We start from the raw sequence: 16,891 nt of genomic DNA, 5'->3' as shown, positions 1-16,891 counted from the left end.
CTGGCAGATTCTAAAACTTATTAGGTGTTGACAAAGATGCTGTTCAGAAAGCATCAATTTTTCATGAGAAAAAAAATCAACTGAGACTGGTGCTACAAATAACTGGAATAACTAATCTTCCATATCAAGCTCCATTTAACCTAATAAGTTTAATGTGTGTGTGTGCGTGCGTGCGTGCGTGCACCATGGGTGGGAAACCAGCCGTTTTTCAAATGGCCATTTGTGAACCATGAATACATTTGTCCTGGTCAGATATAGACTTAAAATAGCTAGTGAGGTTAAGTATTTCTAGTTCTACCATTGTAAGTTGCCATAGTAAGTTGGCAACATTAGTCAAATAAAGCTGAGGAACTGGAAGGAGGTCATTGTTACAGTAAGTGATGTCAACACAATATTCCTGCAAACGAAAGTATTGACATATTGAGAAATCCCACCAGGTCAGTGAGACAGTGCAAAGGTAGCCAAGGCATCAAGATTGTTGAAAAAACATTAAACTCTTTATCCATGGAGCACTTCCTTGGACAGGCCGAACCTGTTTGAGATCCCCAACCAAAAACCGGCCCTGAATTAGGATGTGGGACTAGTAGATAATTAGATATTTATTTTCTTTCTTTATTTTTCTAGTTAAGATTTTATAATATATATATAGTTAAGAGTTTCTAATATGTGAGTTTTCCTCGGTGTGTGTGTGTAATGCAATGGAGCACAATCAACAGTTGAAAATGGAATGAATTAAGAATTGGTTTTGAGTTACTGTGGTGTGGTGTGGCTTGGCCTCTCTCTCTTCTTTTTTCTCCTATCCCCATGCAAGATCCTCTCTTTCTTCTTCCTCTGTTCTTAATGCAGGAGGAGATTACAAGAAACTACCCCAACAATTTATAACCCCAAACAATACAAATAGGACCAGGAAACAAAAAAATAAAACCATCAAATAAAACTCTAAGGATACAATACCCATAGAGGAGAAAAACCAGCCCAAAACACAACCCGATAGGAGAGAGAAAGACCTGCTATAGAGCTGGAGAGAGAGAGGTGCGGCCAGGTCTATAGGAGTCCGATTGAGCTGCACTCTTGGGCGTAGATAGTCCCTAGGGAGGGTACAAAAACCCCCAAAGTTGAGAGGATTCTGACGGCTGATTGTGAAGTTACAAGCTTTCTTGATTTTCTAACCTAGGAGAAATAATCGCATGCTTCAGCAGAGAGAATCAAATTTGGTTTGTAACTTGGACAGATCTGAACTTCTGAATACTCACAACAGTCGTATACTTCAACAGCAGTAACTTTAGGATAAAATAGAAAGCTTTAAACAAGAAGAAACAAAGGGAAAAGTGGGGGAGGAGTGGCTGTCTCGGCCCGAGCTTCTCACCCACAGCTATCCCGGCTATTCTAAGCAATTGACTGCAATTATTCTTTATTCAAATATGAAATTATGAGTACATAGGCTTCTCTATTTATAGAGGGCAGAATAGCAATCAAACTACTCCTAGGAGCTAGTTTCCCAATAGGAACTAGACACTCCTACTACAACTAGGAATTCAAAATTGGACTAGGAATAATAAACCTATGTGGAAAACAAATAGAGTCCTAAGACAATTTGGACTCGACATACCACTTACTCAACTCGATGGGCCCAATGGCCCACTAATTAATTAAAAACAACTACTAATTATTCCCCTAGCCGATGGGCCCAATTGGCCCTTATTTGTACTTAGCCACTCAGGTGGACCAAGTAGGGGTTCGGCTGGCTTCTTGGCTGGACCCTAGCCACTTAGGTGGACTAAGGCTGGATCCTTCTTCCTCTCATATTTCCTTCCATAATGTGGATCTACATCAATAGGTCTCAAGAGTCGCGGCGGAGAGAAAGGAATTGCACAAAGAAAGGGTGGGGAGAAGAGCATACACACAACCCATTGGCACACACCTTAATATTCAACTCATAACATCATTCTTCAATCTAATTTGTCTGTCAATTACAATTCTTCTTCATTACCAAGAGAAGAAGAATTATTATTTTTGGATGAATAAATAATTCAGTTACAATTTATTTAAAGGAAAAATGAAAGACAAATAGAAACTCAACTAAAAGGAAACTTCCCTGACAAAGCAAACCGACTCTACTCCTAACTCTTATGTACTCAACTTCCTAAAATAAATAGAATAAAATAAAGTAGAGATATTATTCTCCTAAATAAAATAAGCTACTAAAATCCTACTAGACCAAGGGGCAAGGACTCAAATAATATGGATCTGATTCATCTCTGTCTGGATATCTAGATGGGTTTGGATCAGGCCAAGGCTATGCACCTGCATCAACTCCCCCCGGTGTTGAGAGAACTCGTCCCCGAGTTTTGTAAAAGGGTAACAATAAAAGTTCACGAGCGGGGGTTAATTGCTCCTTGTATGCAACGCAAACAAAATCCCAGATATGGAGCTTTAGAGGTGCATTCAAGTTCGGAAAATCATGGGGAACTACAAACTCATAATAGAGAACAGTTGGCATTGTAATGATCTCCATCGTTACTTGATCCATGATTTTCTTGTTTTCCGGTGTTACTGGTTGGTCCACATGTGTTTCCACTTCTGATCCACCTTCTGAATATGCTATCATGGTTGACAACTTATCATTGAAGGTGTTATTGTTATTGGCAAGCTGACGACAATCTATATGGAGATTACAAAGTTTTGCCTGCAGGGTACGGATATCATGTCTAATCGAAAGGATTAGAGCTAATCGATTATCCTCCATGATGTGCATAAAGGGTGGCAATATTGAAATAAATGAAATTTTAAAACTGAGTGAGAATGGCAGTTCAGAAATATGGAGAAGAACTAATTAAAATAAGGACGAGAGAGGGATCAAGTTGGGTTTTACCGACAAAAAAGGAAGGTTCTTCCTATGATAAAGGATTACAGGAATGTGACTCTGGAAGGTCTGACATAGACCAGGAGGTGTCGACTCGAGGAAGCTAGTGATTGGGAAGAGGACTCGCAATGGGAGGCGGAACCAGGTAGAGTTCTCTTCTCTCTCTCTCTCTCTCTCTCTCTCTCTCTTTCTTTGGCTGGCTGATAGAACCCTAGGAGATTGATGGAGAAGGAAGGATCCTTCGATAGAGAACATAAGCAGAATGGGAGGAGGGAGATTGATGGAGAAAGAAGGCTCCTTCGGCTCTGATACCAAGTTGATGGAGGGCGGTGAGGGGAGGAAAGAAATCCCTAAGATAGGTCTCAGAATTGCGGGGGAGAGAGAGGAATCACATAAAGAAAGGGGGTGGGGGGAAGGAGAGCACACACCACAATATTCAACTCAGAACTTTATTGAAATCAGTTACAAAAATTTATTTAAATGAAAAATAAAAGACAAATAGAAACTCAACTGAAAGGAAACTACCCTGACAAAGCAAACCGACTTTACTCCTAACTCTTATGTACTCAGCTTCGGACAGAGTTGCGTGGAGGATAAGGGCCTGTGTTGCCAACCCGCTATAGGGGATGTTTCTATGATGCGTCTTTCTATACTGCTTTACCTTATTCTCTTATCCCCAAGTTTCTCCTTTTTAACCTCTCTTTTATGCTTCTTTACTTTACAATTTCCATTGCGGATCCATGTAGCTGACCCCATTTAGTTGGGATAAGACTATGATTGTTGTTGTTGTTGTTGTTGATATATTATTCTCTCAAAAGCTACTAAAATCGAACCAGATCAAGGACTCAAATAATATGGATCTGTTTCATCTCTTTCTAGATACCCAGATGAGTTTGAATCGGTCCAAGGCTGTGCACCTGCATCACCATGTCTCTAAACTGTAGAACTCTGGCTCTGCGCCTAATCTAGCCACAACAGAAGTTTTTTTGTTTCTCCATTTAACCAGATTTCCGCCTATAAAGGTGTATCCTGATGTAGACCTTTTATCCGAGATAGTGCCTGCCCAATCAGCAACATTGGTGTAGCCCTCAATCTTCAAATGGTTATGCTTTGTGTACAGAAGTCTATCAGTCCTTTTCCTATGCTGGACTTCAAGTATCTGAGAATACGATACACAACATCTAGATGCCTACTTCTAGGAGCATGCTTAAATTGATACTTCCCTGCATCAATTAGAGGATTTCCATAGTCCTCATCTAGTTTATGATTTTGATCCATATGTGAGTCAATGGGTTAGCAGCACAACATCCTTGTCTACTTCATACGGTCCAACTAGAACTTCCTTTTCGCAAATATTTATGCCCTTCATTGACCTTACCACTTCAATTCCAAGAAATATTTCAAGAGACCAATCTTTAAGCTTAAACTTTTGAGCTAAGTAGGCTTTAATCCTCTTCATTTCTTCTTGATCATTTCTACGTACCTTGTTTCTTATTCTAGACATTCGAGGAAGTAATTTAGGAAAACTTTGGTATTGCAGAAAGTGCAAAGGTGTTCTAGAACAAGTTTGGGCTCAAGTAATCTGACTTGGTACCATTTAGGTTGGCAAAGCTAAATGATGTAACAAAAACAACTACCTGAGAAACTACGGAACTTGTTGTGGACTTTATTCCTTATGATAATAACCTGATAGGTGATGTGTTGATAAAAAAGAGTGTACCCAGTGCATGAGGCTCCCACCACTGCGGCTTTTGGGGAGGGTCGTAATATACACAGCCTTACCTCTGCTTTGCAGAGAAGCTGTTTCGTTACTCGAACCTGAGACCCCTAGGTTGCAATGGAGCAACTTTATAGTTGCGCCAAGGTCCGCCCTGTGTTGATTTGAAGTGTTAACAGCGGTGGAACGTAACATAATATTACGGCTGCGTAACATAGGGGCCTACGGTACGGGGAACTCGGCCAAAATATGACACCCGAAGGGCCCGGCACGCACAATCCTATCCTATCCGAGTCCGAGTTTACCCCTTGCACTTCGGACAGCCGTCCGTAGCATCATAAGGAGCACCTCCCTTTCGAGGTACCAAAATGGTACGGTACATAGGAGGTTTCTCAATGTGGTGTATAGCACGAAAAACCTTTCGATACAAGATAGGGCCGTTCACATGAAAGAAGAGAGAGAATTCATCTGGCTCGATCCAAGTTCATTCGAACTGATCCCATAGAAACTCGGTCTTTTACTGCAAAGCGGCGTTTGAATCTAGGCGCACCTATGGAAGAAGAAAACGCCCTCGTAGAGATGTGCAAGTAAACTCGCAAGAATCCCGGGCAAGCCCCACAGGGACACCCTCTTCAGCTGACTTCGAAGCATTGAAAAAGCAAATGGTACTTGTTGTCCGCTTATCCTGATGACCTGAGCTCAACATTTTTTCATATGCATAGCAACATAAACCATCAAGAATAGCAAAACTGAAACACTTGAAGTGGGAAAGTCGAAACAGTTCTAGAATGTTTGGACATAGGTGACAACAACGCATCCTTATTTGTGTTCAGATTGCAAGAGGAAAAAGCATTTAGACTAGATACATAGAGGATCATAAATCGACAAATATATGTTTGCCCAATTAAATGATTGGTGGTATTATAATGGTCTGATTAACCATTCGAAGGAATCAAACCAAATTATTCTGATTTTTAATGGCATTGTTCAAGGAAAAAGCCTTGGTCTGAACAGTCCCACCATGGTCGGAACACCCAATCCGATGGTCCTTCAGACACTACTCCACCTAGATTCTGTAGAACGTATTCAAAAAAATGAGGCATTCTGATTGTAGTGACAAACTCTTCCTCACTCTGAAGCAAGTGATTTCTCTTCCTCCTCTTACACCCCCTTCTCTCTCTCTCTCTCTCTCTCTGTCTATCTATACATATGTGTATATATATATCTACCCCTCTCGGTGGATACATGTTCGTGCATGTGTATTTTCAATGTTAGATGTGGGAGACTGATGCAGTCACACAACATTAGGGGCTTGAGATTATTTAGTAAATTTTTGTGACAACAACATAGCCTTATCCCTGCTAAATGGGGTTGGTTACATGGATCCTTGTTCTCCAATCAGCTCTATTCGTAGTCATACGTGGTAGAAGGTCTAAGCTATGCGTGTCTTTCCTCACCACCTCTCCTACGGTTATTTTTGGCCTACCCCTGGCTCTTTTATATCTTTCAATTTGAATCAAAGTCACTCCTCCAAACTGGAGCATCTAAAGGCTATCGTTGAACATGGCCATGCCACCTCAAACGAATTTCTTGTAGCTTATCATAAATCGAAGCTACACCCAGCTCAGCTCTAATGTGTTCATTCCTTATTCGTCCTTCCTAGTTTTTTGCCACACATGACACATCCATCTCAACATCCTCATCTTCGCTACACTTAGTTTATCTATATGCCGTTTCATAACTGCCCACCATTCTGCCCTATACCTCATAGTTGGTCATTGGGGGATTGCAAGGAAGGTGGACATGATGATTGGAGAAGGCATGGTAGAAGAAGTAAGAGGTAAAATGGTCAAACAATATGCATTGTTGAAAGAAAATCACTGGTTTGGGTAGTTCTGTGGACTACAACAACAAAAAACTCAGCCTTATCCCAATTTAATGGGGTCGGCTACATGGATCGATACATAAGAACAAAATAAGAAACAAGTCCAAGCAAAATAGGGGAAGGGAGGAATGAAAAAATGACGAGATGAAGAAAGAAAGAAGAAGAGAGTAGAAGAGAGTAAGAGGGAAAGAGGCCCAGCCCAACCAGGCAGGAGAACGAGAAACTCAGCTACATGGGCCGGCTACATGGATCCTGCTGTTCGATAGGCTCTATCCAAGGTCATACTTGGGACCAGAACGAGACTATGCATGTCATTCCTCACTTCGCCTATGGTCATTTTGGGCCTGCCCCTAGCTCTTTTATCAATCTGAATCAGGTAGTTTTGTGAACTCAAACCCAGAATTGTGTATTTTTGTAACTCAAACATGGAGTGGATAGTTTTGTAAATGAAAACTCAAAAGTGTAGATTCTTGTTATTTTCCCTACATGGTTTATATGGAACTCCTTGTCCTTTCTCTTATTGCCATTTTGTTTTTTAACTGTTTATCTGAATTTTTAAATTAGTTCTCAATCCAATCTGCTTGATAATGCTTTGGAATCTTTATGGGTGCAACTTTAATTCCCTGTTATTTTTAATGGAATACTGTGATTTATTTAGTTTTCCCTTTGGTTGCATTTTCCCCCTTCGAGCTAATTTAATGTGTCAAAATTCCTGCTGAATGTATGATCATAGTTGAAGTCAACATCGGTTCTTTTGATATTGGCTTGCAAGTGTTGTGCCCTTATTTTTGCATAGTTTTGATGAGCTTATGTGGATTTTTCAGGTCCAAGATTTGAAGGAGAGTGATCAGGAGCTAAAATTAATTCTGGAAATGTATAGACGTGAATCCACTGATTCCAGGTTAGATAGATTTACAATTAGATGTTCACTTAAGGATCAATAAAGCTTTAAAATTCAGCTGAGCAATAGCTTTTGCTATTTTCAGTTAGTTATTTTTTTTTTCTGGAGATTAGTAGTTCTCCTTGTTTTCTGGCAGATCATTTTCTGTTATCTGGAACCTTTTTATCCTTTCTTCTTTTGTGAAAAAAAAAAAATCTAATAGAGAAAATTATGCATTCTATGGTTGTTCAAATTTACAATCAGAATGAAATGATATTCATTATACACTGGCACTTTGTAATTTATTCATTCTTTCTTTTTTGAAATGTCATGTGTGTCAGCCTAGTTTTCATTCAGTAGTGTTAGAAATTCATATTTAGAAATCTGGTTACTGAGTTGTGAATCTGTTGTGTTAATATTCATTTGGTAATGCTGAATCCTTTGCTATGGGCTCAGCCAATTCGTCCTGTAGATGTACTTGAGATATGCTGCATATAGACTATGAAGTATTTGGTTGATTTCTGCGTCAACTTGAGGCCATTATCCTGGATTTGTTTTTGAAATGCAGGGATATCTTAGAGGCTAGGGATCTAGAGTACAAGGCGTGGGCACATGTTCAAAGTCTGAAATCTTCTCTTGATGAGCACAGCTTGGAACTCCGTGTCAAGGCAGCAAATGAAGCTGAAGCCATATCTCAACAGAGGCTGGCTGCAGCAGAAGCTGAGATTGCTGACCTGAGACAGAAGTTTGAAGCCTCTGGAAGGTTAGTTTCTTCGTCTTCTCTTGACATGTATGAAGTAAATCACATAGGCTTACATGAAGCACCACATTTCTTAGTAGTTCCCTTCTTCAACATGTTAGCTACAAATTTGTTTACAATTGAATGACTATTCTCTTGTATTTGCTCCATCAGTTATATATCTGAACTCAAGGAAGTACTGAAATCTAAGCACGAGGAAGGTGAAGCATATCTATCAGAGATAGAGGTCAGCGCTCGTTTCTTCTCTATGAATGTGATATGCCTGTTTTGAACTCCAGAGAGAAATAAACTGGTAAGTTTGGCTTCTTTGCAGTCTATTGGTCAAGCGTATGAAGATATGCAAACTCAAAACCAACACCTGCTGCAACAAATCACGGAGAGAGATGATTATAACATCAAGGTGTTTACTTCTCTTTCATTTCAGGGAGGAATTTGCACTCCTATCTGTTTTGTCTGAAACTTTATTCTTTATTTCTGGCATTGGCTATTTGCTCTTTCTTTTTGTACATGTGCTGGTTGGGCGTTCTTGCAAAAATTATAGGCTTGCATGCTTGCATATGCTAAGGTGTGTGCTTTGTATGGCATGAAAATAATGTTCACATGAGTAAGCATGTGTGCTGGTGAAACATTCTGTGTTAGGCACTTGGAAATGATCCATTGATTATAAAAAGAATATTAGAAAGTCGATGCAACATGAATGAAATTCATAGTGTTAATGTGTCATAAATAACTTCCTCGTGCTGTAAGATTTCGTATCGTGTATTTAATCTCCATTTAGTTGGGAAAAGGCAAAGTTGTTGTTGTTGTGTTATCTTTATCTGAGTTTGTGCGATAAAGTTAGTCTTGATCAGTATTGAAACCTGGGCTCGACATTCAATCATTCAGGTCTGGAGGTTGGCAATCCAACTGTCCTGCCCAGCAGCTTGAACATCTGGTTGGTTGAACATAGTATGCTTTATAATTTAGTGATAACTGTATTTAATATAGTACGCTTTATAATTTAGTAACACCATAGTATTTGTTGTTGTTGTAATATTTTGGCTGTCATTAACACAAAGAAGCATGATGACAACTACTACTCAGCCTTATCCCAACTAAATGGGGTCGGTTGCATGGATTTGATCAAAGACAACAAAAGAAAAGGAAAGGAGCAAAAAAAAAAAAAAAAAACTGAAAGGGGTCGGAAACATGGATTCTTGCCCTCCAAAAAGGTCTATCTGAGGTCATACTTGGGACCAGATCTAAACTATGCATGCATTTCCTCACTACTTCTATAGTCATTTTAGGCCTGCCCCTAGCTCTTTTAGATATTTCTATCTGAATTATACCACTCCTCCTTATTGAGGCATTTTCAGGCCTCTGTTGAACAAGGCCATACTACCTCAAACGACTTTCTCGGAGCTTATCATGAATGAGGACAACTCGCAGATCCTCTTTAATATGGTCATTCCTTACTTTATCCTTCCTATATTTGCCCCCATATCAATCTCAACATCCTTATCTTTGCTACATGAAACTTATCTTGTGAAACTTCTTAACAACCCTACGTTTTGCACCGTGTACATCATAGCTTGTCAAACGAATGTCCTACAAAACTTTGCTTTAAGCTTTAAAGGGATAAATCAGTCGCACCACTCCGGACGCACCTCTCCACTTCATCCATCCCACCTTAATCCTCTGGAAAACATCATCATCTATATCACTCTTTATTTATAATTGACCCCAGATACTTAAAATTATCGCTTTACCTCTCTTTCCTCAATCTTCATCATTTCATTATCCATCGTAGTGTGGCTTAACTTACACATCATGTACTCCGTCTTCGTTCTACTTATCTTATAATATCTTGATTTTAAGGTTGATCTTTTTATCTTCAACTTAGCGATAATCGCAATCTTTCTCATCCACCAATACAATATCATCAGCAAAGAGCATACATAATGGAAACTCGTCTTAGATGTTCCTAGCTAAATCGTCCATGATAAGCACAAACAAATAAGGGCTTAGAGCTTCCTTGATGTAGCCCAATTGTAATTGGGAATTCATTGCTTGACCTCCCACCGTTTTCACACTAGTCACCGTGTTCTCATACATATCTTTAAGTAAATATACATATTTACTTGTTACCCTACTCTTTTCTAGTACATGCTAGATTAGCTCTCTAGAGGGACTCTTTCGTAGGCTTTTTTTTCCATGAGCCTCCTAAAGCATGACTGTGCTGTGAAAACCATTGTTTGAGGTGTTTTCGATTTTGAGTCCAAATCGTTGACGAAAGTGTATGTAAGAACTTTTTAGTATGAGATAAGTTGCTATCTACCTACTGCCAGGCTGTCCAACTGTTCATTTAGGACCTCTGGTCCTTTTGTTTATAACTTGATAAGAACCATTAGGCTTCGGTGATCAACAGTCCGAATAGCTAGATCGTGGTCCACTTGCTGGGTCTAATGATATGGGGAAGCTTCAGCATAGATAATGGATTTGCTATCTTTCATTCCCTTTGTTTTCATTTTCACATTGACCATAACAGGATTGTTCAACAACAAATTCTCTCTTTTGTATCCTTCCTCCTTGTGTTGAGGTCATATTATTTATATTTGACAGTGGAAATACTGTCACTTAGTGATTATCTGTAACATTGTCAACCAAACTACCTTTTAGAAATTTGTCATATCATATGTAGGTTCATTGCAATACATTCCTCTGTGCACAAAATTAAGTTAATCTTGACCTTGTTTTCAGGTATTGTTGTCAAATGTTTTATGTAACTGTTTAGTTTCAGTTAATAGAGGTGTTGCAGATCCAAATGCCAGCCTAGGGATGAAGTGAAATGAATTCTGTCACCATCAAACTCGAAATCACTTCACTAGCTATACTCAGGTTGAGTCTGTTATGGGACCAGATTTATCAGTTGGCTGCGAGAGATTAGAAATCTCCTGTAGCTTGTAAGGTGCAACAGGTCTGGTTTAGAAAATTCAGAAGGCGGAGTAGGTTGACGTCCAGTAGCTAGCAAGAAATAGTTTATGAAATTGAGAACCAAAGCCAGAATATAAGAATGTCAACAGGTACCTGACTGCCAAATGTGGAAGCAATCATACTAGTATTTTATCGGATATGAAGGAAAAACTATCACAGGGGAGCTGCCCACTAGGAAGAAGAATATAGTAGCAGTAGGAAGGGTCTCTCCTGAGAGAATTCAAATCAGTCAAGTGAACTATTCGGCCAGAAAAAGCTATCACTAGTCACATGCAAATAGCTGCACATTATAAGAAAAAACTCAAAAATCTTCTACTCGTTAAACATAAATCGATGGGGGATTTTTATTTTATATTATTATACAGACCAACTTGAATCCAAAACAAACTCTCATGAGGACTTCCTATAATTAGAACTCAAACAGGACACTTGCTAACTAATTACTATATTATTTAATCTTCAGTTTACAGTAGTATCATCAAATATGCACTGAATGACCAGATTTCCCTGCTAGTGTCCTTCTCTTAGGCTTGGGCCTCCATATTGGATCATATTGATCCACCCATGTGGAAGCTCCAGCTTGCTGCATCAGGATTCTTCCTTGTCAATCGGATTTGACAATTTTTTTTTTTAATTTCCTGTAGGAATTGTAGTAATTATAGGATAACTTTAATTAGATTACTATTTATTGCTTGATGTTGCATTATATTATCTTTTAGTGCTTAGTTGTTACATAAACTACTGTCTGTGTATACTGAACTGTTTTGTAATGCTCCCTTGCCTCCACATGAGAGAGATGTTATGTGTGGAAACCATGTGCCAAGCTGGACTCTCAATCAAAGGCCTCCCTTGTTTGGAAAATAGTATATAATATTAGTACCAAAGATTCCTTTCTCTCAGATTGTTGTGCTTTTTCCTCTTGCCAATTCTTTTTACAATTGAATAGATTGCTGAGGTTGTGGATCATTATCCATCCAATGGGTTTTAGTTTACGAGTATTTGGTTCTTTCTATTTTACAACTTAAATGAATTGTAAAAGAATTCATGCAGCTTTATGCCATTGTAGTGTGGTCAATTCTTCAAGGGATGATTGCCCTAGACCCTTATTATTTATTTATTTTTTTTCCTAGGCTCTTCCTCTACTATTGTCTGCAGCACTTTTTTAATCCCTTGCTCTCTACTCTTATTTTAAAACCCACCGTTAAGCTACTACTATGCCACCATTACCTCAATCCACAATAAACCTTAGGTTCCCATCCTGAAACCATATCCACATCCACATCCAGTAAGTGGTACTTTCCTCCTTGTAGAGGTTTCAATCTTTATTGTCAGAAGCACGTTCCAACCAAAAACTGAACCAACCAACCACCCACTCCTAAATCTCCAAATTTTGATTATTTGTTAAACCCTAGAAACTTTCCAAAATTTTTTGTTTTGTTTTTATTTTGGAGTAATCAATATAAAGTCTCAATGCTTTGATTGTTTTTTCTTCAGCTCCCTCGTTTCAAGTCATCCCATATATGTCATCTTTCAAAGTTCCACTGGAACACCCCAACTCTACTTCCCGTATTCCACCTTGGTTACCTGGACACTTCATGTAGCCCAGATACATGTTTTCACTGGACATGACTTAGGTAGAGGTGTGAGATATTATCTGAAATGCACCTAACTGTCAAACTTGGACTTGGCTACCAAGAATAAATTAAGCACCACCACCCCAATCTGTGTGACACATGATGGCCAAATCCTCTTTGTCCATGTTGGAGCACATCCTCATATTCTAAGTTGTGGGTGGTCAGGTTGATCCAAATCCCTAAAACATACCTGTACTAGTTCCTGAACCTATGCAACATAGAGTAATAGATTACACCCATTTGTGATACCCTTGTTTTCTGGTTTGGTACAATCTCCCTATGAAAAGCCCTTCTCTTTCTTGCCAAATCCACTCCTTCCAGCCCATCTCTTTCTTGGCATGGGTGTGCATTTGAATGAACTTTGATCTATTCAGATGTCCCCATGTTCATGCCATATTTTACATTAGTCCTTAGCTTGCAGTGGAGTGAGTTTACTGCATTATAAAATTCTAACCATACATTTTTAAGTCAAGAAGTATTTTTTTTTAGCAAAAATAGTTCAACTATTTTATGTTACTCTACTTTTATAAATCGGCGACTTGGCGTACATTTTAACAAACACAAAATTAGTTTTTTTTTTCAATGCAATACAAGCATGATATACACTTAGATGTGGGCTTTTTTTTGAGGGGTGGGGGGTCATGTGCTGTTCAGTGATGTTTTCCCTTATTCGTCTCATAGAATGGACTTTTTTTTTTTGATCTGGGTCTCGTAGAATGGACTTGATGTTGTTCATTTCTGATCCAGCTTGTTTTAGAGGGTGTAAGGGGAAGACAACTACAAGATGCTATGCTCATGGAAAGACAAACCATGGAGAGCAGGTTGCTGCAAGCAAATGCTTTACTGGATCTATATGACCTGAAGGCTGCGCGAATTGACGATCAGGTGTCACTGAGTTTCATTATGCTAGAGCACTTTTCCATATGCAACAAAGTGAGCTGAAGTTGTCTCATAATCATTTCTTTGCAGCTGAAAATGTACTTAGAGCAGGTTCAGAAACTTACAGAAGATCGGCGACATAGCTTAGCTACTTTAGAGAATACCCAAAAAAGATTGACAGATGTAAGGAAAGAATCTCAGCAGTTAAGGAGTTCACTGGAGGAATCACAGTCCAAGGTTGCGAGAAACCGAGGAAGTATTGGAGAGCTGCAGGTAGAACTAGAGAAAGAGAGGTATGAATTTGGTGATATGGTACCTTATAGTTTCCTGCATAGATATACTGCGAAGCTTATCTGATCATTATATAACAGGTTTGACAAGAAAAGGGTGGAAGAAGAATTGGATGTTATGGCAAGGAAAGCTGCACGTCTCAGTGCACACAATGAAGGGTCATCTGTTGTGGAAAAACTTCAGAAGGAAATCAGCGAATATAGGGAAATACTCAAGTGTGGTATCTGTCGTGATGGCCCGAAGGAGGTAAAAACTTAGCTTTTGCTGGATTAGCCGACAAATTTCGCTCTACAATGATTCTGATGATGGGAACATGTAAATGCAATCAGCTGTAATAAATCATATTTAGGGCATATTTAGCCAAGCCTATCAGGCTTCTGCCACGTGGCTCTGCTAAAGCCAACTTCTAAAAGGTGAGGATATGGATCCAATGAAAAGTGTCGGTTTGGAATCTTTTCCACCTCCAGACCAAGAAGCCAAAGCTTTTTTATTTGGGGGGGGGGGGTGGGGAGGGGGACAAGGCTTATGGGTTTCTCAGGCTGGAGGCAGTAAAGATTTCAAACTGATACATTTGATTGGTTCTGCCTCCTTACCTCCTAGAACTTGGGTTCTAAATGCCCATAAGCAATAGCTTGATAAGGTCTTCCCAACAAGCACTTAGGGTACTGTTTCCATTTCTGCAAGACGGACACTGGGTGAAAGAGAAATAGTGGGTGGTAGGCTATTCTGCTGTATGATTCTGGCAGATATATTTCAACCATGCATTTTTTGGGAAATGGAATGATAATTGAATACTCTACTGCCATATTTTGTTAAAATGGTATGCTGCCTGCCTGTATAATTATAATTGATTCTTCTGTCTAGGGTCTACTATGTATTTATTGGATTTCTTGTGTCTTGCTTTATATGCACTTTTATCCTCTCTTTTCATGAGTCAATTTTTAGAGGTCATTTTCTCTCTTTTTTATTCATTAACTTTTGATTATGGATCTCAATGTGGTCCCTCAGGTTGTAATAACAAAATGCTTCCATCTGTTCTGCAACCCCTGCATCCAGAGAGTCCTCGAAACTCGCCAGCGGAAGTGTCCGTTATGTGCTGTGACTTTTGGGCCTAATGATGTCAAAGCTGTTTACATATGAGCAAAAACATGTGCTGTGTACTGCCTCTCATAGTTGAGAATCGCCATAACTCCAGGTTCATGTTACAAGAGACTTCCGAGTTCTGGACAGCTGCAGTAGTAGACTTGTTCTACATTGTCGTTGGGAAATGCTGTAGAAGAGGGAAAAGTAAATATGGGCAGGTAATCTTGAAGGTTGTGTTCTGCTTCCCTCTCCACACATGGCAAGATGGCGCTCATATTTGCGTGGTGGTTTGGTTCTTAGGTTGTGGATTGGTCACACCTTGAGTTTTGCCATATCTGTGTATAAGTTAGTTGTACCATTTTACTTACTAGAGCAACTGGAATGCCTTGACTGATTATTTCTAGATCCCCTAGAATACCGCTTTTTTGCCATTGACTTTTGCCCAGAGATCTTTCGAGGTGGGGTGGTCAGCGTGGCAATTAAGAATACCGTTGGTGAGCTCCACCAACTGAGTCCAGATGCATTCTTTATTGCATGTTGCTTATTGTTCTTGAACATAATGTAGGGTGTTACTGTTCAGCTGATAGATTGGGATGCATTCCTTAACTTGGTATAGTGAGGTTTATAGGTTGGTAAGTTTCTCTTGGTATCATGTAAATCAATTTAGCTTTTTTTTAAAAGAAAATTTTCTTTAAATGTATGATATCAATGTTTTTCACATCTCTTCTGGCTCTCCAAGATATGGTCATGTATTGGTTAGGAAAGGGTTTCTTATGCCATAAGTATGTTGGTTCAAAGAAAATTTGATTTTTACAATGTAATTAGGACCCAGTTTCTACCTTTAGTCGTAGATGGTAAAGAAATTCCTTTGCCTTGGAAAAGGGTATTTTGGACTCTGCACAATTGGGGGTGGGAGTTAATGATGATAGAGGAATGCAATCACAAGATCACATTTGAGAGGAGATTTTCTCTTCTCCACTGGTCTGGCATTCCAAAGTCCTCGTGGATTGAAATTGACTTGATAGCTGAAGATCACTTCACGCGGCCATCGAGACCCCTCCTCCCCACTTGAGTGGCGCTAAGGCCATGCGACTCATGCGTGAATGGATATCCGTTTACTGTGGCCTTAGAGAAACACGGTCCTTTGGGCCCGGCGTGTAGCGTACACGGATTATTAGTCTCGATGATCCCTACTTACTTGGTTAATCTGATATGAAATTCCACCTTGCTTCTTGCTACACCAAGATCAAGACCCCCACTTCAATATCGTTTTTTATTTAAAAATTTATTGTGATAAATAATAACTGAATCCCACCCAAGCGGCCGAGACTTATAGATCAAAATCCCAATCACCATCTATAATGACAATACAATGATTTGTGGCAGGCATACTAATAGTGTAATCAATAAAATCGAGAGGAAAAAGGAGGGAATGTTAGAGCTGAGCACAAGAGCAGTATTATGAAGACTTAAGATTAACAATCCGTCAACTGACATTTTGCAAAATAATCACAGGATTAGGTTTCGTATTGGAGAAGGCAACCTGATTTCTATGAGTACAATGAAATAATGGTAGTTGCAAGAACACCAAAGAATCAATGACACTCAACAGAAAAGAAACAAAAATCAAAGAAAATATTGAAAAAGGATTGGGAAGAGAATCACAAGACCACCTTTCTGTTCTTAATCCCAACCGCTCAGACCCATTTAGAAGATTCATGAAAAGATAACATTAGTTTTTGGCTCCTTATGACAGAAAAGTAGAATCTGAAAGCCATTGTGTATACGCTTGAAGAGTCTAAGGTTGCGTTTGGTAGTCATTCTATTACAGAAACGATATTTCGTGTCAAAACTAAAATTTTCCGTTTTTTGAAACAAAACCCAAATGTTGGAACATGGTTAAACATTTCTTGTTTTTGGTTTTTT

At 39.2% G+C, this 16,891-nt stretch overlaps 1 protein-coding gene across 1 annotated transcript in view; it reads left to right on the top strand.

Moving 5' to 3' along the window:
- The window catches only part of LOC122086893 (E3 ubiquitin-protein ligase BRE1-like 1), a 32,401-nt gene extending 16,716 nt beyond the window's left edge, over positions 1-15,685 (top strand). The window contains exons 10-18 of the mRNA XM_042655812.1: positions 7,030-7,090; positions 7,238-7,366; positions 7,914-8,108; positions 8,259-8,331; positions 8,419-8,505; positions 13,460-13,597; positions 13,682-13,884; positions 13,963-14,128; positions 14,891-15,685. Coding sequence (XP_042511746.1) covers positions 7,030-7,090; positions 7,238-7,366; positions 7,914-8,108; positions 8,259-8,331; positions 8,419-8,505; positions 13,460-13,597; positions 13,682-13,884; positions 13,963-14,128; positions 14,891-15,022 — 1,184 coding nt within the window. The 3' untranslated portion in view covers positions 15,023-15,685. The remainder of the gene's footprint in view (positions 1-7,029; positions 7,091-7,237; positions 7,367-7,913; positions 8,109-8,258; positions 8,332-8,418; positions 8,506-13,459; positions 13,598-13,681; positions 13,885-13,962; positions 14,129-14,890) is intronic.
- The last annotated feature ends 1,206 nt before the right edge of the window (positions 15,686-16,891 follow it).

This window comes from Macadamia integrifolia, chromosome 8 (genome assembly GCF_013358625.1).
Source record: "Macadamia integrifolia cultivar HAES 741 chromosome 8, SCU_Mint_v3, whole genome shotgun sequence".
NCBI lineage: Eukaryota > Viridiplantae > Streptophyta > Magnoliopsida > Proteales > Proteaceae > Macadamia > Macadamia integrifolia.
Note: the sequence above shows the minus strand (reverse complement) of the source record. Positions and strands in the feature narration are given on the sequence as shown.